The sequence below is a fragment of the Silene latifolia genome, unplaced genomic scaffold (genome assembly GCF_048544455.1).
Source record: "Silene latifolia isolate original U9 population unplaced genomic scaffold, ASM4854445v1 scaffold_246, whole genome shotgun sequence".
Taxonomy (NCBI): domain Eukaryota; kingdom Viridiplantae; phylum Streptophyta; class Magnoliopsida; order Caryophyllales; family Caryophyllaceae; genus Silene; species Silene latifolia.
The window spans coordinates 120,723-144,441 of record NW_027413193.1 but is presented as its reverse complement, the minus strand read 5'-3'; the positions used below and the strand labels follow the sequence as shown (position 1 = coordinate 144,441).

General features: G+C 41.7%; 1 protein-coding gene across 1 annotated transcript; it reads left to right on the top strand.

Moving 5' to 3' along the window:
- The first annotated feature begins 233 nt into the window (after nucleotides 1-233).
- LOC141638996 (protein FAR-RED ELONGATED HYPOCOTYL 3-like) lies at nucleotides 234-1,440 on the top strand. Its single transcript, XM_074448180.1, has 3 exons — nucleotides 234-857; nucleotides 963-1,015; nucleotides 1,110-1,440. Exons 1-3 carry the CDS (start codon nucleotides 234-236, stop codon nucleotides 1,438-1,440), a joined length of 1,008 nt encoding a protein of 335 aa, XP_074304281.1.
- The last annotated feature ends 22,279 nt before the right edge of the window (nucleotides 1,441-23,719 follow it).

Here is a 23,719-nt window from a genome sequence, read left to right as displayed (position 1 = left end):
CAAGTATAGGATGATATTTGGTCCTTTTACAGGCGTGGATAATCATAAGAGATGCGTGACCTTTGAAATGGACTTATTATAAATGAGAGTAAGGAGTCCTTTGCTTGGCTATTTACGAAATTCGTAGAGGCTATGGGGGTCGTCATCCAGTTTGTATGATAACTGATGAAGATGCGGGGATAGAAGAAGGAATGAAATTAGCCTGGAAAGACAAGGTGCAACACAGATATTGCATGTGGCACATACTAAAAAAGTTGCCTGAGAAAGTAGGGCCTGTAATATGTAAAGATACTGAGTTCCTGAAGAAGATAAACCGATGTGCTTGGAGCGAAGATGTGGAGCCGCCTGAATTTGAGGAAAGGTGGACAACAGTAGTTGAATCTCATGGGTTGTCGGATAACGAGTGGCTTAAGGAGAAGTACAACATTAGAAATATGTGGGTTCCACCTTACTTTCGTGTTTTGTTTTTAGGAGGCTTGATGAGAACGACCTCCAGGTCAGAGTCAGAAAACCACTTTTTCAGCAACTTCACTAATCCTAATTTAACCTTAGTTGAGTTTTGGATGAGATTTGAGAGTGCAATGGATGCTCAAAGATGGACTCATTCAAACTTTTTGCACAATAAAAAACTCCTTCCCCGATTGTCGACTCCATTAGCCCTAGAAAAGCATGCATCAGAAATCTACACTCCAACAATGTTCGGCGAGTTTCAAAAGGAAGTCGAAGCAGCTTGCTATTCATGTGGTGTTGGGGATAAAGAAAAAGATAAAACTTATCCAATTCTATACACAGATATCATAGATCAAGTTCGAAATAAAACGTATAAGGTTGGTTTTAAGAAGGATGATGTTTCGATGGTATGCACATGCAAGAAGTTTGAAAGACATGGGATGCTCACGACATGCTCAGTATGTATTTAAAGATCGGGGAATTCAGAAAGTTCCAAGTGACTACCTGCTTAGTCGGTGGAGCAAACTAGCAACCCGCCAGACCAATCGTCGGCCCTAATGGCCAGGTTGTTTGGCGATTGTACATCAATGGATGTACAGAAAAACAAAGTTGGCGAGTTATGGTCAGAGTTGTTTACTTGTGTGGCACTTGTTGAACAGAGTCCTGCATTTTGATGAGTTGCTTGGGATTTTGCGTGAGTTCAAAGAAAGGGTAAAAATTACCCCTGATGAAAGTGGAAATACTGGTATTGCAAAGGTAAAGGACAAGAATGCTGAAATTGGGATGCTTTTAGGAACAAACATTCCTAGTGAGATTAAGGTTTTGCCTCCAAGGCAGTGCAAAAACAAAGGCTCGGGAAAAAGGCTGATCTCACAAAGAGAACGAGCTGGGGAAGTGACCAAGAAAGCGCTAAGAAAATGCAGGGCCTGTGGGGAGATGGCGAACCACGACAGTAGGAATTGTGACCGAAGGACAACCGACAATGAGTAGAGTAATTTTTTATTTTACCTTATTGAAAAATTCGGGAATTTTATTTTATTTGATAGATATTGGACATTTGCCTCATTGAATAATTCAGGACTTTTTATTTTATTTGATAGATGTTGGACTTTTTTTCTTAAAACGAATGAATGTAACACTTATAGAATGTAAAGCCTGAGTGTTTCTGTCACCATTATTTCGTGCACATACAATGGTATTTCATGCACATACACATGTATTTCATGCATGTGGAACAGTTTTTCATGCACACATTATGCGAGTATCAAGAAATCTTACGGCAATTAATTTGATCTACCACTACATCCTTCTTCCCCTCTTAAAGGAAGCCGAATGCATCATCCGTCAACAAAGGGGTGAAATTGAAATGCCCTCCTCCTCCATTGTCACACCACCCTATCCATTCAAATATCAAGAGTTCAAACCCGAAGGTGTTGAAGCGGGCAATGAGTACATAAATCTACTTATGCAAGAGATGCACAAACAAGTTTATAAGGATCGGGAAGATGCATACTTAGCCCAATATCCACCCCTCCTTCATTTAGCTAGGCAAGGACTACTTGATCCTTCATGTCTTTTGCCTAGTTGGGCGGATAGGGAAGTCTTCTTTCCAAGTGCATCTAGGGGTGAGATACCGGGTGACGATGAGGTTGTCGGTGATGAGGTTGTTGATGAAGGCATTGATGAAGAGGTAAATGAAGAAGAAGAGGCTAATGAAGAAGAAGAATAAGATGATGAAGGAAGTGAGCAAGGAAGTAACGAGGGAAGTGGTGATGAGTCCACTTCTATTGAGGAAGATGATGACAATGATGATATGGTGGAAGACTATCAAGCTTTGGAGGCTCCTACCCTCTTGAGGTTTGTCTACTTCTTTCTTTGTTTTATTTATTTTATCTTGATCATGGTTGGAGAGTCCTAGCAACATAGAGGACTAACACCTCGGCCCCATTGAGGTGTTCTTATTGTTCCCACTTTTGAAAATCCAAAATGACAATTTAGTTTCATGCATTGCATCTTGTGTGCATGAACTCACCCAACTTTAGGGCATTAGAAATAATGTCTATCTCGGTTTGGGGAAGTACATGCATACGCAACGGGAGGTAATCTAAATTACGCTCTCCGTCATAAACAAAAACCCATGCATCATGTAGTGTAGATTAGTATAGCTTGCATTTAGTGTAGAATTCATGCATCATGTTTGCATAATTTCCCATCATTTTGGCCATTGAGGACAATGCCCATATTAGTGTGGGGATGGGAAATTCTAACTTAAATTTTATTCAAAAAATCCAAAAAAAATCAAAAATTTTTGAAAAACCATAAAAATTTGAAAAATTGAAAAACCAAAAACAAGTTCATTTCCTTTGTAGTGTAGTCATGTATATATTGTTGTATATATTGTGTTTGTTCTATCCCTGTTCACATTGATTGAGTACGCCACATTCGAGACATGAGGATGATGAAGACCGCATGGTATGATCTTTCCAATCTCCTTTTTCCTCTTTATGTTAATGACTATGTGGCTTTATTTTGATTGATGCGGTATAACAATGTGAATTTAGGACTTACATTTAGATTAATATGACATACTAGTTGGTAGAATCATATGCATTAGGATGTTTATATGCTAGTTGCATCATGGCATGTAGTTTGCATGTTAGAAAATCTTTGCGAAACCGTCTACTTGGGAAGCTTGACAAGTGTACATAGGCCCTAGTAGATGCTTTTTCTTCTTAAGACTTTGCTTGTTAGATTGCTTGTAAAACACCTTAGGATGTGTCATGCTAGTATCCTTTGACCCATGGATTAAGGCCTAGTCAAGAATACCTTGTGGTGTGATAACTCCTTGGCTACCGTTTATTGCAAGGTGACCCTTGAAACCATGCATCCATCATCCATGTTCTACCACATTTTAACCATCAAAGGGAATGGGCATAAAAAGAAATTAATTTGAGTTCAATGAAATGAAAAGTGAAAGAAAGTTTGCAAAAATGCATCAAATGAAAAGAGGAGCAAAAATAGACTCCTAAAGCTTCAAATATAAGGCACCCTCACTACATATGGGGTGACTTTGAAAATGTTCAAAAAGAAAATGCAAAAAGTTGAAAAGTTGTCAAGTATTGAATTGCCAAACATCAAAAGAAATGGCAAAAGAAAGTGTTCTCAAATGTTATATGCCACAAGAAATTGGGGGGAAAAACAACAACAAAAGCAAACTTCCAAATGAAACTCAAATACTATCGATCCCTTTATCCATCGTATCCATTTTTGTGCATGGTAGAGAGGGAACGACCCTTCTTCTTGTCTAGGCAAGTGGGGGAATTCCGCGATCCTCCAGTGTTTCTAACACTATAGGGAGTCTATTCTTGACAAAAGCATTTAACGATTGTGGACAAAGGTACCCTAGCTTGACACAACTTGGAGGTGATTTATTGGTATCCTTCTAGGCTTAGTAGTTTGAAGAAATTGCATCTATGAAGGAGTGTGTACCCTTGAATTGCTTCCCTTGCAGATAATTTCCGCCACTTAGATGAGGAAAGTGGCTATTATTTTGTAGATGCATCCATTACTTGATTTTGTGTGCTTTAATGTTTGGATGTGTCGCCATTTTGGCAAGACCCACCTAGCCTTGCAAGAAGGCATCCTACCTCATGGTTGTCTTGTTGTGAGTTGAAGGGGCGGAGTGAGACCTGCTAATTGTCTCATATCGGCTATGTTATTAGGTTAGTTTAAATAACGGTCCTAGTCTTTGTCACCTCTTTACTCGGGACGAGCAAAGGTTCGGTTTGGGGATATTTGATGTGACCATAATTAGAGCATATTTAGTCCCCGAATTAGCCTTGTTCCCATGCTTTTTAGTGCATATTTGGGTCATTTATTGTCTTTAGTCCTTTGTTTTGCATATTCTTTGAGGTTTTGTGTCCTTGGTAGGAAAGGAGTGCAAACCTTGCATTTTCATGGCAAAATGAAGTTAAATTGATTGAATTCAATGACCAAGCATCAAGGAGAGACAAGATTAGAAGGCCTTTGTACATACTATAGTATATGGGCAATGATGAGAAAAGATCCTTGCATCCCCGAGGAAATCCTCAAGGATTCTATGAAGAAAAAGGAAGAAAAGAAGAAGGAACGAAGCTGTAAGACAATCCGAGCGGATTGTCCACAAGACGCCCGTCCAGGAGGTGCAATCCGAGCATCTTCCTCCACAAGACGCCCGTACAAAACCCCGCCAATCCGAGCGTCTTCCCCTTTTGGACGCCCGTCCAGAAACACCCAAATCCGCCCGTCCCGTGCCAAAGACGCCCGGATTCCCTTACAGCTCTTTCGTCTTCTACAAACTTCAAGGAAGGATGCGCATCTTTTTCTAGACCGGAGTCTCCCTAGAGACCTGCGATTCCTCAAGGACTTAATCGTCATTTAAGCCCTTAGTAAACCCTAATTTATGTAACTAATCCCCACTATAAATACCCCATTAGTCTAATTAGAAGAGCATGTTCTTCTTAGCAATCTTTAGTGTAGTTAATATCAATCAAATCTCTCTTTAATCTTGTAATCAACATTTAATCAAGTTTTATTACAAGTTTTATTTCCTTAATCTCTCTCTTGTTCATCCTTTATTTTGGGTAATTGAAGATTATTTGGGTTATTATTGGGAGATTGACAACCTTCGAATCAAGCATCAAGTACTTCTATTATTCTTTGCTTTATTATTGGAATCATTAGTAGGTATAATTCTCTTAATCCCTTTTTAATTATTGTTAATTATCTTCATTTATTCATCATGTTTTACTTTGTTGGTATGATTAACAACCTTGCTAGCATGTTCAACATGATAATGAGTGAGTAGTTTCCTTAGCTAGGGTAAATGGGTAATTAGGGCAAACCATCATGGGGAATGATTCATGCTTAATCTAATATGTTTTCATAGTTTATTTGTTTTCTTGTTGTGATCTCAACTTATGCACATGTTATGTTTGATGAAATGTGAGCCTATGAATCCTTGCATTTTTTTACCCATCACCTATCTTTTCAATGAGACTTGTAAGACATAAACTAACTCGAGTCTCATTAGACCATGCATATAGTTGAGTAGGGAAGATTAAGTCGACTTGTAGGTGTTGTACAATCTAATCGATTCGGCTCCGGGACGCAAACTTTCCTAGGATTGTAAGATATAAACCAACTCGATCCATCACAACAATAATTGCTTGCTTATAATTTGAGAATATGTTTGTATGATCAATTCCCATCAATCCCCTATGACCCCATGACACCCTAGTGCTTTTTATCAATTGTTTACATCCCTTTTAATTCATCTTGCTTGTTTACTTTCATTGCTATTTAGTTTAGTGATCTTCTACTTCAAACTCCAATTGTGACACCCTTAGACACCACTAGTTGCAATAGAAAATCTCATCTCAATTCCCGTCCCTTGGGATCCGACCTTTACTTGCGTCTTTACTAATTGTTGAGTTGTTTGTGAAGTTATAAATTGTGTTTTGGTCTAGGTGCTCCTAACGACAAGTATTGAAAACTAAACCCCTCATAAGGGATCACGACTAGTAGGATTACACCAAGAGGCGTTCTTTTGTATAATTCTCCTTGCATGAGGACGTATTGGGAAGCTAGTAAGCGTATAGCACGTTGTCCCCTCTTGTCCATATCCGGTGGATAGGTGCCATTGAGTGGCGAAGGCGGTCTTATGCATATCTTCTATGGCCATCTTGATCTGGTTATATCCTGCATATCCATCTATGAAGGACAATAGCGCGTGATCTGCTGTGTTATCCACCAATATGTCGATATGTGGTAGAGGAAAGTCATCCTTGGAACTTGCTTTCTTTAGGTCTCTGAAATCCACACAAACCCGGATTCTCCCATCCTTTTTGGGTATGGGTAATTTGTTAGCTACCCAGTCTGAGTACTCGGAAACTTTAATGAACCCGGCTTTGAATTGTTTGTCGACTTCTTCTTTGATCTTAACAGCCAGTTCTATCCTCATTCGTCGAAGCTTCTGTTTTACGGGTTTGAAACCTGGTTTAATCGGGATTCTATGTTCTGCAATGTCCCTGTCGATCCCTGTCATGTCTTTGTAGGACCAAGCAAAAACGTCTTTGAACTCGTGTTGGAGGTCTATGAAACTGGCCCTCTCGGCGGGGCTCAGGGTCGTCCCTATCCTAAGTTCTTGGGGTTCTAGTTCGGTTCCTACGTTGATGGGTTCAGTATCTTCTATTACTGGTCCCCCTTCCCCCTCTAGTAGTATTTCTTTGGCTATGTAGGGAGGTATTTCGATTGAGTCTGGGTCTGGGTCATCCTCATTATCATCGTAAACAGAATTGCATTCAGAATAACACAAAGAGTAAGTAGAAACTGATTTATTCATATTAAAAATTTGAGAAAAGTTGAAACAAAGATTCCATCTGTTCTGTAGTCAGTGGCGGTAAAGGGACAGCTGTTGGGACATTTCCCGAACTACTGTTACTATTTGATGCTAAGCTAGGAGAAACAAGGGGAGTGGGAATGACGACAGGAGGAGACTCTCTACGGACTTCTCTAGACTCTGACTCTGACTCCGACTCTGACTCTGACTCGAACTCATCGTCTTCTGGTGCTCCTTTGAACAACTCTCCTTCTCCAGTGGTGAGCTTGAAGAGTCTTCCTTTATTGTTCGTCCACTTGATCGACTTTCTCCATCCTTTCTGCTGATTTGAGTTGGTTTCTGTGATTAATGCGGTAGGGTTGAAATGACCGTCTAGAAGTATCATGGTAATGATCTCATCCTGCGCGGCTCTAATAAATCGATCTTCCCCAAATAGTAGGCTAACAGCTTGTTCGTCTAAGCAAGGTGCTTGACGAGTTTTGACGGTAGGAACCGTTTCTGGAGGAATGAAGTAAGAATCGTGAAAGATCTCGATTCCGGCTAACTTCCTTTCGAGATAGTGCCAAGGTTCGGGAAATCCATGAAAGAGTTCTTGACTTCCTTCCCTAATGAAGTATCCATTTAGGGTAGGGAGATAGGGTTGCATTTGGATTCCCACGTTCTTACGGTTTTGAACTTGGGCGAGCATCTCGAGAGCTTCCTCTTTAGTGGGTTTGTACCCTAATCCAAGTGGTATCTTTTGTGAGTTGCCTTCTTTGTAGGGTGCAAAGGTGTTCCTTCAGGTAGGATTCAAAGGCATTCCTGGGAAGTATCCGTGGGATTTGAGTATGTGGTTGACCACCAAATTGGAGTAGGGATTGATGTATAAAGTTGCTAACTCGCTTTCTATGACGTATATGCTATGGAAGCCCCCAAGTTCATGTACTGGATCCGCGAGTACTTGGTTACTTGATCTCTTTTCTATTACTGCTTTGATGGGTGATGAAGTGATTGTCACCATTTTACCATCTAGTGGGATCTTGATCTTCTAGTGGAGGGTGGATGTCACCGTTTTGGAAGCGTGAATCCAAGGTCTTCCCATAACTATTTTGAAGGATGCTTCAATGTCTACTATTTGGAAGTTGACTTTTCTTTCGATCGGCCCTGTGGCTATGATCAGGTTAACAAGTCCTACCACTTTTCGTCGTGTACCATCATATGCGCGAACACCTTGCTTGGTAGGGGTCCAATCCGACTCTTTCATACCCAGTTTGTATGCCGTTTTCAAAGGTATAATGTTAGCTACCGAGCCATCATCTACCAAAGTCATTGGTACATTATTCTTCAAGCAAATGACACTAATGTAAAGAGCTAAGTTGTGATTAGCGCCAAAGGGTAGCAAGTCTTCATCCGAGAAAGCAACAGGGTTACTTAGCTTAGGTGATTCTTGGAATACCAAGTTGACCATGTCATCGGGTGTGGAATTATGTGCCACATTTAGTTTGGCCAAGGCTTGCAGTAAAGCTTGGCGATGTGGGAATGAGCTTGCAACTAGTTGCCAGACAGAAAGATCAGCCTTTGTCTTCTGTAGTTGTTTTAGCAAATGGTCAGTAGAGGTATCTTCGTTATCATTTGGTGTGACAACTTTTGTTGGACCATTTGCTATGGGACCATTTTGAGAAGTGTTTTGGTAGGGACGTCCCGAACGAGTAAGGTGGTCTACATCTTGATCCTCACTATTTTGGACTATTTCCTCACTAACTTTGACTAGGTAGTGTTCAGTGAGATACTCATCTTCATCATCGTCGGCCCACACTCCATTGATAGTAGCAAGTTCTCTCATCCTCATGATCTCGGCCTCTAATTGGATAAATTGGCCGACTAGTTCATCAACCACGGCTACTACTTCTTGCATTGTAGCATTTTGAGAGAAACTTAGTGGCGCACGTTCTTTGGGTGTTGCACGTGGATCACGTAGGGTCGCCACTACACTTTCTAATTTTGAGACTTACCTATTCACACTCTTTGCTCATGCTATAATGTCGGTGATGGTAGGGGAAATGGTAGAGTAGTTCCCTTCACTCTCTATTGCGTGGATCTCATCTTCGACTGGAGAAATGAGGTGTGAACAATCTAAGGTAGATTCTTCACTTGTAATCATCAGAACTCCAAGAGGATTCTGAGTATTGTTAGGCTTGCCTCCAGGCGGTATTGGTAGGCGACCGTCTTCAATCATGTCTTGAAGCACATTCTTTATCTTGTAGCATTTTTCTGTATCATGTCCCTTGCCTCTATAATATTCGCAATACGAATTCTCGTCCCAGGACTTGGATTTCTTTTCTGGTTTAGGTGTAGGGTCTATCGGTTGAAGCTTACCTTGTTTCATCAGTCTCTTTAGCACATTAGAGTATGTGTCCCCAATATTAGTGAATTTTCTTGATGGGGTAATCTTCTTAGATGGCTCAAGAAGGTTAACTTCATCCGTCTTGCTAGTAGAGCCGTAAGAATGACTTGTTGAGCCTTGATATCCACGACCTACCGTTTTGGACAAGAGCCCTTTACGGATGTCATCCTCAATTCTTGTTCCTAGTACAGTTAAGTCTTTGAAGATCTTAATGTTTTGGTACCTCAAATGACTCGCATAGATGGGTTTTAAATTGTCCACGAATTTCTCCACGAGGGTAGCTTCATCTGGACGTTCAACAAGTTGGGTACTAGTCTTCCTCCACCTACTTAGGAAGTCGGTGAAACCTTCTTGGTCATTTTGGATAAGAACCTCTAAAGTGCGCATGTTGACTTGGATTTCGGCATTATCCGCATATTGCTTAGCGAACTCAATTGCGGCATCGTCCCAGGTAGCAATCTTCTTGTGCTCTAGAGAATAGAACCATTATCTCGGGATAGTGTCAAGAGATGAAGGAAAGATCCTTAAGAACATCTCGGGTTTAATGCCTTTGATAGACATGTAATCCTTGAAAGCACGGATATGGTTCAAAGGGCTTTCATGCCCCTTGAATTTAGGGATATCCGTCATGCTGAAGTGGGTTTGCAATTTGGAGCTCACGACCTCATATTTGCGATTATTTTCCCTATAGATATCATCCCCTTTGAGATACATCAATTGTTCCTCCAGGTATTGGAGTCGTTTCTCAGCTGCAGTCATACCTACAGGAGGGTTAACCTCATGTGCTCCCATAGGAGGATTTTCATTCCCGAAGTCATTCACAAATTCATCAGACACTTCACTTTCTCGAGGAGGCAGCCTTGTTTCCACAGTATATATTCGGCCTTCGATTGTGTCGAGGCGATCATACACTTGGTCTTGAGTGACTTGGAGACGAGCTAGCGCGGCTAGGATTTGATCATTACCATTCAGGGGTTGATTGTTGCTCACGTCGCTTGTGTCAGGCATCTTGGAAACTGAACAATAGATCGACGATGAATCAAAACACGATCGACCATTCTAGCACACTTACTTGAAAAAAAAGTTTTGACTTGTAGAGTGGGAGTGTGCCACTCGTGTCAAGTGAGTTTTTGAAGAAATGACAAAGTTTGAAAATGTTCGTCCTAGTCAACTGTAGTGTAGTTGTAGGAGTGGACTCGAAGTGAGGTTTTTAAATGGGCTTTGAGGCCCGAATTTTGACTCGACAATTGGACAGACTTTTGACTGGTTTTGCGCTAATATTGGGCTTATGTTCGAAATTTTTACATTTTGAAAGAAATTTTGACTTTTACAAAATTCGTCATGGTTTTGTTTAGAAATGGTGATCACATAAGCATTTATACAGGCATTATAACGGGATGCTGAGTGCATTTAAAAGGGTTTTGGCTTAAAGGGTGGGTTGCCATACCGAACAATCAAACCCGGGGTCTGTGGAGAGGCTTGTACCAAACAGGTGTAAGGCCGATTCCTAGTCCATTTCCTCGAGTAGGGAAAGCCCTTAATACAAACAAGAGTAAGTACCATGGTATGGATGACGTCAATCACTATCCATCCTTAGGCCCGAATAAGAATTTGGACCGTCTAGACGGTACGATTGGTCGAATGGGTTGGGTTGGGCCTATGAAGGCTGAATAAACGATCTAGGAAGACCGACTTATGAAAACCGACAACTGTCTTGTTCAAACTATTCCCTAACCTTGTTCAAGTTTCACCCTTGGCAACACGTAAGTGTATTAATCCCCATCGGAGTCGCCAAACTGTGGACGCGGGCCCACGGGGGCGAAAAGCGAGCAAGCTTTTCTTGTGCATTTGTGGAGTCGCAACCAATTTATTGTGGAAAATTGGAAACCGTTCGAATACCTCGTGCCATGTCAAGACACAAAGTAGTGACATGAACACCAAGAACTCGTTACCCTTAGCATTCTATGTCTAGAATGACTCTTGTGGATGCCAATGAACACGTATGTTCACAGAGATCTGGAGTAATGGGTGAGGGTACGTATTAGGAAGATCTTTTGATCGAACACCTAATCCCGCCCGCCTCGATAGCGGCCTCTACTAATGATTAGGGAACTTATTCATACTTGATATGTTGTCGGCTATATGCATGCTATGCAACATCCATTTGATTAATCCTAGCATGTGAAGATTAATACTAAGTCGGTGAACACGTAATTTAACATGCAATTGAGTCGAAGTAGGAATTTAGGATCGATTACATGTGAAAGCATACAAGCAAAACGATAAAAGAAATATAATAAAAATACAATAAAGAAAATTACAATAATTACATTGGATTAATTGATTTATGTCAAAAATACATTTAAAACGGATAATTTTAGAAAAGAAAGAATAAATAAATTAACGAACAGAAATTAGGTGATAATACGATTAATAGTTAATTAAATACGTAAACTAATAAACTAGGTTAAGGCAAAAACGGAAATTCAGAGACAGAACTCAACCAGGAACAGGCACAACGGAGCTGCGTCCTTTGGAAGAGGTGCAGTAGACGCTGCGTCTGTTCCCGAGCTCAGTTCTAGCTGTGAAGCCGGAATTGCAAATCGTTAATGCTCGTTGGTGATTTTAATGCTTGATTATATTATTTGACTCAGATGAAAATGGTTTACATATTATTTACATTCGAATTGGGGTCATAGAAACGATAAAACATGGATGCAAACTAATTAGGACAAATTATATACAAGATTAATAAGGTTAATTATGAGAATTAAACAAACTAAAAAAATTAATTAGGTTAAACAGGTTATTAATGACGAACTAATGATGGTGACGATAAATAACAGATGCAGATATGTCAAAGATGAATTTCAGAGACTCAATATGGATGAATCGAACCTCTAAAGCCCGAATTGATTTTAATGGCGAAAACCCGCAAATATGGATTATAAGGGATTTAAGTCGGGAATTTAAAAGATGAATTAAATAATAAAGATTTACATGTTAGAATTATCATATTAGAATTATCGTGTTATTGAACAATGAACAAACAAAGAAAACGAAACAAACTGACGAATAAAAGACGAAGTAAGAAGAAAGGAAGCGAGGAATCTGCGCGGCCTCAGAAGAGGCGCGGCAGTGCTGCGTCCCTTCAAGAGGCGCGCGATTCTTTGCGTCCTTTCTTGACGTTTGTCTTCTGTAAATCCGTAAAAAGGGTTTAAAACAATGTTTTATAAATCTGTTTTAAGTGTATTTTCGACATAAATCTTTTATTAATGATTTCAAAAATAAATAACAATAATTAAAAGAAGGATTTACACCCTTAGACTTACATGTTTGACAAAACAAGATTGACTAAGTTAACGTTTAGTGATGCTCGACTCGAATGTACGACGAAAGTGCCCTCTAAGAGGAAAACGAATAAGATTGATTAAGTTGATTGATGTGGAGTTGGTCAAATTGGTCAGTCATGCAAAACGAGGCTGGTACTCAGAAGGATCTGAGCTTACGTGGTCTAAAGTTCAAGCACGTAGACGCTAGAAAGTAAGAACGTGGTCTAGAATGCAAAGGGAGAAGAGAAGGGCGGACACTCGCGTGAGAAATATGTGAGACTGAAGGTCTCTATTTATACTAATCACACGACGGAAATTAGGGTTTTCGGAGAAACTTTGGAAGTGAATCTCGAAAAGATACGAAAAATACGCAGAAAAGGACTGAGGAAGAGGCGCAGCAAGCACTGCGTCTCTTGGAAGAGGCGCAACACCTGCTGCGTCTTTTCCTCAGTGGTTTCCTCCTGCGGAAGAAAGATTTCCGTGTTTCTATTATGGAATAGCGGATTAATCTTATTTCCTTAATATTTTATATGATAATCTCGGGATATATTTTACCAAAGATCAAAAGATTTGAAAATACGAATAGAAATATCCGGAACATTCCAGAATATTCTGACTCTTCATTTTAAACGGTTATTAGAAAATGAAGACGGTTTTCGACCCGGACTCCAAATGTACTCTAATTACTGCCAAAACGACCGTATCGGCGCGTAGATAACGACTATAAGGGAGAAACAAGTGTTTGAGCGATCACTTGATGATAAACTTACGAACTATCACAAATCGTTCCGTGTACCAAACATGCGGCCCAATCATCACCCGGTGGTTTTCGGGAGGTGCAGAAATGAGGTATCTCTAACGACGAAGATGCCCTCGTAAGAGGAATTTAAAGTAAATTGATTAAGTTGATTGAGTGGAGTTGGTCAAATTGGTCGGTCATGCAAAACGAGGTTGATACTCAGAAGGATCCAAGCTTACGTGGTCGAAAGTTCAAGCACGTAGACGCCAATAAGCAAAGAGCACGGTCTAAGAATGCAAAGGGAGAAGAGAAGGGCGGACACTCGCATGAGAAATATGAGGAACGAAGGTCCCTATTTATACTAATCACACGGAGGAATTAGGTTTTCGGTAAAACTTTGGAAATAAATCTCGAAAAGATCTTAAAATACGCTGAAAGGAGCTGGGGAAGAGGCGCAGAAGCCACTACGGCTCTTGGAAGAGGCGCGGTAAGTGCAGCGTCCCTTCCCCAGGAGTTTCCTCCTGCGGAAGAAAGATTTTCCGCGTTTCTGTTATGGAATTGCGGTAGATCTCAACTTCCTTATTATTTAAAATATAATTTCGGAATATATTTTGCCAAAATATTAAAAGATTGAAATATGGAATAGAAGTATCCGGAACATTCTAGAATATTCTGACTCGGCATTTTAAACGGTTATTAGAAAATGAAGATGGTTTTTGACCCGGATGCCAAATGAACTCTAATTACTGTTAAAACGACCGTAATGGCACGTAGATGACGACCAAGGGGTAGACACAAGTGTATGAGCTATCACTTGACGTTAAACTTACGAATTGTCATAAATCGTTCCGTGTACCAAACATGCAGCCCAATCATCACCGGGTGGCTTGCGGGAGGTGCATAAATCAGGTATCTACAGAGCCCCCACTTTGACTGAAGCTTGGACAAGGAGAAAGTCAAAGTATAGCCATCAGGTCAATCGAAGATTACAACCTGACGACTATGGCGACGCGAGGCGGCTCAAAGGGTCTGAGCCAAGGACCTGTCGTCGGGAACATTTTAGTGTCTGTCGACTATTGGGGAGGGTCGTTTAAAGTCCATTAGACTACGTCAGGAGGCTCGTCAGCCATAAAAAGAGATCATACCTGAGACTTATTTCTTTGAGGGAAAATAAAACGTAATATTGAAGGGGTAGCAGGACGTCGGTAGAATAGGCTGTCATGAACTTTCGCTGGGGGATTAATTGAGGCGTGTCGAAACACCATCAGAGAAAATCCGCTCGTTGTTGCAAGCAAATTCTCGATAAAGTACTGTGACAATTCGTAGTCTGCTCGAAAATACGGATCCGGACGAATAATAAACATCAAACAGACCAAATATACGATATATGTGTTGAGGAAGAGGCGCATCAAAGATGGGCCCACAATTAATGAACTTGTAACGAATTTTTGAAAATCGAATTGGAGGGAAGCCGAGGAAGAGGTGCAGCAAGAGCTGCGACTCTTGGAAGAGGCGCAGCACGTGTTGCGTCTTTTCCTGGGTTCGTCCCTGTCTGAGTAAAAACTCGACAGAACCCGTGTTTATTCATTATAACAAAACACAAAATTCTCTAAAAACTCACTCAAATTACGTCGATATTTCGCCAAAATTTGATCAAAATCTTGCATTAATTATGATTAATCGAGGTATGTGTTTTATTCTTGCATTAACATCCGTATTTTGCCTAATTTGAGTCGAGAAATTAGGGTTTTCAACCCAAATAACTCGAAAATTTGGGGCTTTTTCCCCAAATGAATTTTCCTTGTGAAATTGACCATATAAATAGATAGTTGGTAGTGTGAGGAACGTAGCCATCTGTTCTTTTTGAATTTTTTATTGAGTATTGAGCATTTTGAGTAAAATTGAGACGGTTTCACAGCTGTGTCGTAAATTGTTTCGAAAACAGCCTTAGGATTGCCCATTTGTGACGAAACTTGATATTTGGAATTCTTGTGTGATGGGTAAACTTCCTATCATCTCGGATTTTTGATTTGCGACGACTTTTTCAGGATACTTTTCTGAGGCATAATCGTCGTTATAACGAAATGCTGCCGAAATTTCGACTCAAACCCATGATTAGGCTTGAACTTAGACTTGAATTGACCCACATTACCACATGAGTGGTCGGGTTTCGAGAGAAACGGCAAAAAAGGCGAAAAAGAGCAATTTCGGAGCTTGAAAGTTTGAAAAATACCTTGACTAACGCTCGCCTTCACTTGACGCGGCCTAATTCACTCTAATTTTGCAGATGACGAGGCTTCTATGTCAGGGAGAGCTCCCATGGACGTGGATACTTGTTTCGACCCATCTCCTACGTTTGAGGAGGTGTAAGAGAAGGCTTTTGCTGCGGTGACTGTTGAGGAGGAGGTTGCTAAGGAGGAGGCCCCGAGACGGGCCAACGTCGGACGAGGTGGTCGTCAGCTAAGAGGAGCACCTGAGTGGGCTGAGAGATGGGATAGCCGACATCTCATCTGGGCAGCGGAGAGTCACCTGTCTTATAGGACGGTGAAGAGCTTGGTAAATCTAGAATTCATCATTCTTTCATCATCTTTCTTTTGTCATTCATTTCTCATTTCATTTCTCTTTTACTCGAGCTAAAGATAGCTTTGCACTGATTAAAATAGGAGGCCGGGAACATGAGGTCCTTTTCTGGCTACACGACGATGATGGAGGCTTACAGGACTTTATCGGCGGAGGAGCAGGCCATCATCGAGCTTGGAGCTTTTGGAGCCTTGGTACGAGCGTGGAGGGAGATCAAGGAGAGGAAGCTTCGTGCTAACCTTATCCTGATTCGAGCCTTTCTTGATCGGTATTCTGATATGACCTCGACCTTCATATGCCTTTCGGCGAGGTCGGGGTCACGTTGTAGGACTACGGCATGATTTCTGGTTTGCGGTATGGAGTGGAGGCTGTGGTGTGGCCGTCGATGGCCATGAGGATGGACTCGGCTGAGGCCAGGAGGCTGATCGGCTGGAACCTTGTGGCGAGTGCTGCTATGGTTCCCGGGTTAGTGCAGAGCACTTACGTCAAGGATTACTTTACTGGCCGGATCCCGGCGGTGCTGACGATTGACGGGAGGGAGGAGGCTCCTCCTCCTTTCACTACGGAGCAGAGAGCTCGTCTGTGGCTCTGGTGGTTCTTGTCTTCACTCTACGTTGGAGACAAGGGGGAGAGGCTGTCGATGAAGCTTCTCCCCCTCCTTTATGACTTGTATGACCTGGGTCGTTGGGATTGGGTTACTCCTGGCTTTACGGTCCTCACTCGCTACATGAGGGCCATGGTTCGTCCCGAGCTGGTGGAGAAGGAGACTTCTCCTGCTACTGTTGGCCCTGGACTGCTGTTCGAGGTATGAACCTTCATTTTATATCATGAAAGATCATTTTATTTTCTTGTTGAATCGCGAAAGATCGTCATTGATTATCTTGTTTTGCATGCGTGGGTGTACTCCTACTTTCCGGGCTTCGCGCCCAAGAAGTAAGAGCCGGGGGCGAGAGCTTATCCCGTTGTGAGGGATGGGGTGATGTGTCGTAGGAAGAGCCAGCGCTCTTCTTACGATGTCTGCCGACGGGGCGTGAATGCCCTGAAGTTGAGTGACATGAGTATTTTTTGATCACTTTCTTTTACTTACTTATTCATCACTCTTTAGAAACAATATTAGGAATGACCTCTTGTTTGCTTGTCTCAGTGGGTGTCCGGGCCTTGGGCGGACTATGTTGGTGCTCCTCCTTTCGTGGCTGAGGTCCTTCAACCTAGGAGCTCGAGTCGGTTGCTGCTGAGGACGTCGATGGGTCCAGTGTGGTACTTGGGCGAGCGTTTGACTCGTCAGTGCTCTCGTTATGTCTTCACGGTTCCCATTGATCCTCCTCGGATGATGTTTAGGGAGCCTTCTGAGGCTGAGAGGGAGGTTGACCTGGCAGACGTCGGTGGCGACGCTCTCCTTCTTCCTGGCGAGGATTACTCTGCGTTCACTCGCCGGAGGCTAGCGTATTGGCCGGTCGTGGTAAGTGTTTTATTCTTCCTTTACGACTTAATTTGATAAAATGATGAATGATCATCAACTAAAGAAATCATTTGAATTTTGCAGGAGGTTGAGGAGGCGGGCGTCGAGCCCCCAGCGTACCCTGAGACCCTCGAGTACACCGACGCGGCGGGGATGACGACGATCTCCGAGCTTCACGACTTTGGCGAGGCGGTGACAGATGCTGGCCTGGATGAGTGGCAGCATTTGATTCGGAGGGTAAGTTCCCAACTCAGTTAGCTTTTGTATAAAAATACATTTGTCCATTTTTGTCCATTTATTGAGAATCTTTATTTATGGAAATGCAGGTGGCGCCATCTCGGTTCATGGCTTTGTGGAGGGTAGCCAACCGGCTTCGGGCTACTACCATCGAGGCACTCGCTGGTGGTCAAGGACGACAACTATGAACCATTCGTTTACTTTATTTTTGATTTTTCTAACTTTCTTTGCATTTGAAATGATTGACATGAGCCATTTCTCTGTCATTTGCAGAGGTAGGGCGACCTGGAGCGTGAGCTAGCGCACTCCCAGGAGGAGACGGCTCGCCTGTTGATGGAGTTAGAGGTCCGAGACGCCGAGATTGCTGCTCTCGAGGCGAGAGTCACTAAGCTAGGCGGCGACCAGTAGTAGTTGCTTTTGTTTTTTGTTGCTTCTGTTGTCGGATGTACCACATACGTTCTGTACATTTTTAGGACTTTCATCTTGGACTTTTGGACTTTGTTTCGGGCAAGAGCCCCCAGTTTGATGTACATATGACCTTTCGATTGTATATATGGCGACCTGAGTGCCTTTGCTGCTGGGTTGTCTTGTTTATATCTGTAGGTTAGCTTTGGACAGGTTTGGTGGATGACGGTTTATGCCGTCATGCTGCCGAAATTTACATAAAAATTGCACATAAAACACATATTTGCACACATGGCCTAACTAGCGCAAAACAAGGAAAAGACCTGAGAATGCAAAAAATTTGCCGAAAATGACCGGACGGTAGGGAGGGCTACCCCCTAAAAAAACGAAAAAGAAATGTATAAGTTTGAAATGAAATGTGAAACGGGAGGCAAATGATTCCCCCAAAAAGAAAAATGAAAAGAAATGGGTAAGTTTGACATAAAATGTGAAACGGGAGTGAAATGATTCCCCCAAAAAGAAAAATAAAAAAGAAATGGGTAAGTGTGCTTGTTTGACGAAAATGTCGATTCCGCCTCGAAAAGCCTGCCCGTAAGATTAGGAAACACAAAAATATGGTAATTTGACGGAATTATCAAAAATAATAACCTATACGAATAGGAAATTATGTTTAAAGGAATTAGGAAAGATCCAACGCGGAAAAACCACAGAAACCCTCTGAGGAAGAGGCGCAACATAAGCTGCGACCCTTCGAAGAGGCGCAGCAAGTGCTGCGCCATTTCCCTAGCTTTTCTGTCCTCACAGGTTTTAAGAAACAACTTTTAGTATAAATATAGACGTCGATGGGGTTTTTATTCACACAATTCTTCCATCTTTCTTCTGTCTATTACATAAAAACTCTCCAATTATATAGAAAATTTTTACATCATGGATGCCTTGGAAAAACATCTCAAAGAATGGACAAACGAATTTACAAATGTCGAGAAGCATGATATGGGTGCTTTCAATTTGGGGTCGATTTTGAGCTTGAAATTGGTGAAGGTTGTAAAACCATTCTTGGATGCTTGTCTCGAATATTAGGACCCTAATTTCCACGTGTTCGCCTTCCCTGGAGGTGATATATGTCCTTTTCTTGAAGAAATTACTGCAATTGGTGGATGGGACCCTGAAAATATGCATGCTAAACTTTCTAGCTCTCAAGGTTTCAAAAACAAGTTTAGGGATTTGCTTGGACTGACTAAAGCTGAGGTTGATCGTCTTGTGACCTCAAAAGGATTCTGAATGCTTGATTTCATTGACCGATTTATAAGCAGGGAAGACCCTTCTATCTCGTATGTTGCGAGGCGTAGGGCATTCCGATTTTGCTTATTGCATGGTTATGTTCTCTAAGGGAATGTTGATAAGGAGATGAGAGGTGATCCTCGTTATCTGAGCTTGGTTGAGCAAATGGAGCTATGCAGGAGCCCAGCTTGTCTATGTTTAAGAGAGATCATATTGGGATTGGATAACAGGAAATGCAACCGCGAGCTCCCTTATTTAGGAAGTCCTATCATTCTGCAGGTAAAAAGTGCAACCTTTTTTCTCTTCTTTTTTGTTTCGTTCTTTTCTCTATCTTTTTTTTTTGGTTGGATACTAATTCCTGCCTTGGTAGGTTTGGCTCATAGAGCGTCTGCGGTTGATCGAGCCCCCAGTTAATGTTCCTGCGTACCATGCTCGGTCGATTGCAATGAGGACTAGACTTTATATGGTGGACTTTACCCGGTTTTGCAACTATTGGGAGAACAAGTTGAAGAATGAGGATGGCCCCTTGATCAGATGGATTGTGACATGGTGGCATCTCAGATCAGTTACTGGAGTATCGTCTTTGGATCCTACTCGATCGGTGCGCATTCCTGTCTTCGAATTCATGATATGCATCTTCCCCGAGAAACCGATGAGGCAGGTTGGCTTAAAATAGAAGATCCCTAAGCTCGATAATGTTCCTTAGACTGCAGTGGCACTTACCGCCGAGAGTCGTAGAGAGTGGGGTCTCAAATGGGCTCAGAGAAAAATGTGGTTCCTAAACTCTTCAGTTAGTTTATTATGGGTATCGGATTCCTACTTGCAGTGGAGAAAGGCTACTACTCCTGAGGAGCGTGAGAAGTTAAGGAAACGCGAGCCCGTTGATTACAAGATTCGTGATGTAGCAAAGAAGAAGGAGAAGTATTTGACCGAGGGAGAGGAAGAAGCCGGATTCTAAGTTGTTCATCCGTCGAAGAAACCGAATACTTCTCCTGCCGTCGAAATGGTGGTTGATCGAAATGGTAAGGCTAGACCATTAGAGAGACCGTTGGTTATTAGGTCAGAGATAGCACAGTAGCGCCCGGCTCGTGGTCGAGATAAGAAGTATGACAAAAATGACAAAGGCAAGGAAAAGATGGAAGAATAGCCTAAGTCGTAGTATTATTATTTTTTATTATTATTGGTAATAAACGGTGGGGTTTTTAGGATCCTAGCCTATTTATTTTATATTATGTGGCGTACTATTATTATTTATGGAAGGAAAATGAATAAAAGATTAATAGCTATGAAACCATTGTGATTTTCTTTTATTATTCCTGTCGAATTCCAAATGCACATGCAAATGTCCTTCTATTTACATTTAAAATAATGGGTTGTATCCCGTGAAGGATTTCCTACGTATTCATTAAAAAAATGAAATCAAATCCTTGTACGTAGTTCGAGTAAATGTAAAAGAATAATTGTTCTAAGCAAGAGCTTATAACGAACTAGAAAATGAGCATGAGCTTTACTTACTCCTAAAGCATAATCAATTTATTTGATGATATGAGGATGGCGAATTGTCAGAATGCAAGAGCAAGGTGACATAAGCTTTATTCCAGCGGGCCAGGGGCCGTTGTTTTTATTTCGTGCCGTATGAGCGATACGTGGTGTCACGCGAGGCGCGTTTTTGTCCTAATCTAGGCAAAATATCGTTTCAGTTGGTCGAGGTTAGTAATGTTGGCAAATTCATTCCCATCTAGGTCTGTGATTCTCACCGCACCCCCTGGGAGTAAGGACTTGATCAAGAATGGTCCGGCCCAGTTGGGTTTGAACTTTCCAAGTGGATCGACAGGTAAAAGAGCTCTGACTGATTGGAGGACTAAATCTCCTTCTTTGATGTTTCTAGGCTTAACCCTTTTGTTGAAGGCTCGTTTGATACGTGCCTGATACGTTTGCACATTATGTAATGCACACAACCTTCGTTCATCCAAAAGGATGAGTTCTTCATATCTACCTCTCTTCTAATCAGCTTCTGGGATTTGACCTTCGAGTAGAATACGCAAGGATGGGATTTCCAGTTCAACTGGTTGCACGGCTTCCATGCCGTAAGTCAAATAGAAAGAAGTAGCTCCGGTGGGCGTCCTAACGGATGTGCGATATCCCCATAAAGCGAACGGTATCTTACTTGGCCAATCTCGATAATTGTCAATCATTTTCTTAAGGATTGTGACAACGTTCTTGTTGGGTGCCTCTACCGCGCCATTAGTTTGTGGTCTGTACGGTGAGGAATGGTGGTGTTTGATCTTGTACTTGGCTAGCAATTGTTCTATTTCAGCCTGGAAATGTGATCCATTGTCACTGATGATCTCATGTGGGCAACCACATCGACAGATTGTATTGGTTTGTAAGAACTTTGCCACGTTTTTGACTGTGAGACTAGTATAGGATGCTGCTTCTTCCCATTTGGTGAAATAATCGATTGCGACCAAAATGAAACAGTGACCTCCTGTTCCGGCTGGGGTGATTTTTCCGATGATGTCTATCCCCCAAGCAGAAAATGGCTAAGGAGATGTCATGGTGTAGTGTAATGAAGAAGAGACGTGTTGCACATTCCCGAAGATTTGGCAGTTGTGACAATGTCTGACATATTTGATGCAATCAGATTCCATGGTGGTCCAGTAATATCCCAGGCACGTGATTTTCTTTGCCATCATTGGTCCACTCATGTGAGGGCCACATTCTCCGTCATGGACCTCTTCCATCACCTTCTGTGCCTATGAACGATCAAGGCAACGCAAGACTAAACCAAGAGGTGTCCTTTTATACAATTCTCCTTGCATGAGGATGTATTGAGAGGCGAGTAGGCGTATAGACAGTTGTCCTCTCTTATCCATATCTGGTGGATAGGTGCCATTGAGCTCGAAGCTTAGAATTGCTTGAAACCAGGGCTCCTCTGGGTTTTCTTCTTCATCTGTGATTTGTTGCACATAAGCTGGTTCTGACCGTCGTTCGATGCATAAACGCATTTCTACCATATCATCTGTCATATTAATCAAAGATGCAAGTTTTTCAAGAGCATCTGCAAATTGATTCTCTTCTCGAAGTAGGTGTCGAAAAGTCACTTGATCAAAGAGTTGGGCAACTTGGTCTATCCTGGCCTGATAGGGTGCCAGGCTTTCACTTCGAATTTTCCAAGACCCCGTAATTTGGTTGATGATGAAGGATGAATCTCTATGTACTCGAAGATTCTTAATGCCTAATCCTACTGCCGCTTGTAACCCAATGAGGCAAGTTTCGTATTCTGCTGCGTTATTTGTCACCTCGAAGTCGAGCTTGACAGAGAGTGGTGTATGCTCACCTACAGGAGAAATGAGCAACACTCCTATTCCAAATCCTCTTAGGTTCGACGCTCCATTAAAATAATGGTCCCAGGAGTCTACATCAGTTTGGAGTATGTCCTCATCCGGAAATGACCATGTGTCTATCGTTTGGGTATCGTTGATGGGATTTTCTGCGAAGAATTGTGGACAGCGGGGGGCCCACGGGGGCGCTTGGGAGGAAGAGAACAAGCGTTTGCATTTTTGTTGGAGTCACCACCAATTTTTATGGGAAATTGAAACCGTTCAAATACCTCGTGTCATGTGAAGACACAAAGTAGAGACATGAACACTAAGCAATCGTTACCCTTAGCATTCTATGTCTAGAATGACTCTCGTGGATGCCAATGAACACGGATGTTCACAGAGATCTGGAGTAAGGAGTGAGGGTAAGTATTAGGAAGCTCTTTTGATCGAACACCTAATCCCGCCCGCCTCGATAGCGGCCTCTACTAATGATTAGGGAAATTATCTATACTCGGTATATCGTTGATTATATGCATGCAATGCAACATACAAGTTTTAATCCTAACATGTGAGAATTAGACTAAGTCGGTGAATAATTAATTTAATCATACAATTGGGTCAAAGTAGGGTTTAATGTTCAATCACATGTGAAAACATACAAATCATACAAGAAATAAGATATATAAACAAAATTACAATAATTAAATGGATTTAGCGATTTATGTCGAAAATACCTTTAAAACGTATAATTTGAAAAAAAACGAATAAAGAACAAATTAACGAATAAGTCAGAAGGTGATAAAACGGATAATAGTTAATTATACGTAAGCTAACTAAACTAGGTGAAGCAACGACGGAGTTCAGAGACAGAAATCATCCTGGAACAGGCGTAGCAGGACAGCGCCCTCTGGAAGAGGTGCGGCGATTCTTTATCTGTTCCCAAGGGTGAGTTCTCGGCGTGGCCGAACTCGCAAATCGTTAATGTTCGTGGGTTAATTTAATGATTGATTTATAATATTTACTCGGATGGAAGTGATTAATACATTAATTACATGCGATTAATGGTCATAAAAGCAATAAACATGGATGGGACGGAATATTACTAATTAATTACATGGAAGAATGATTGATTAGTGACATAGGTGAAT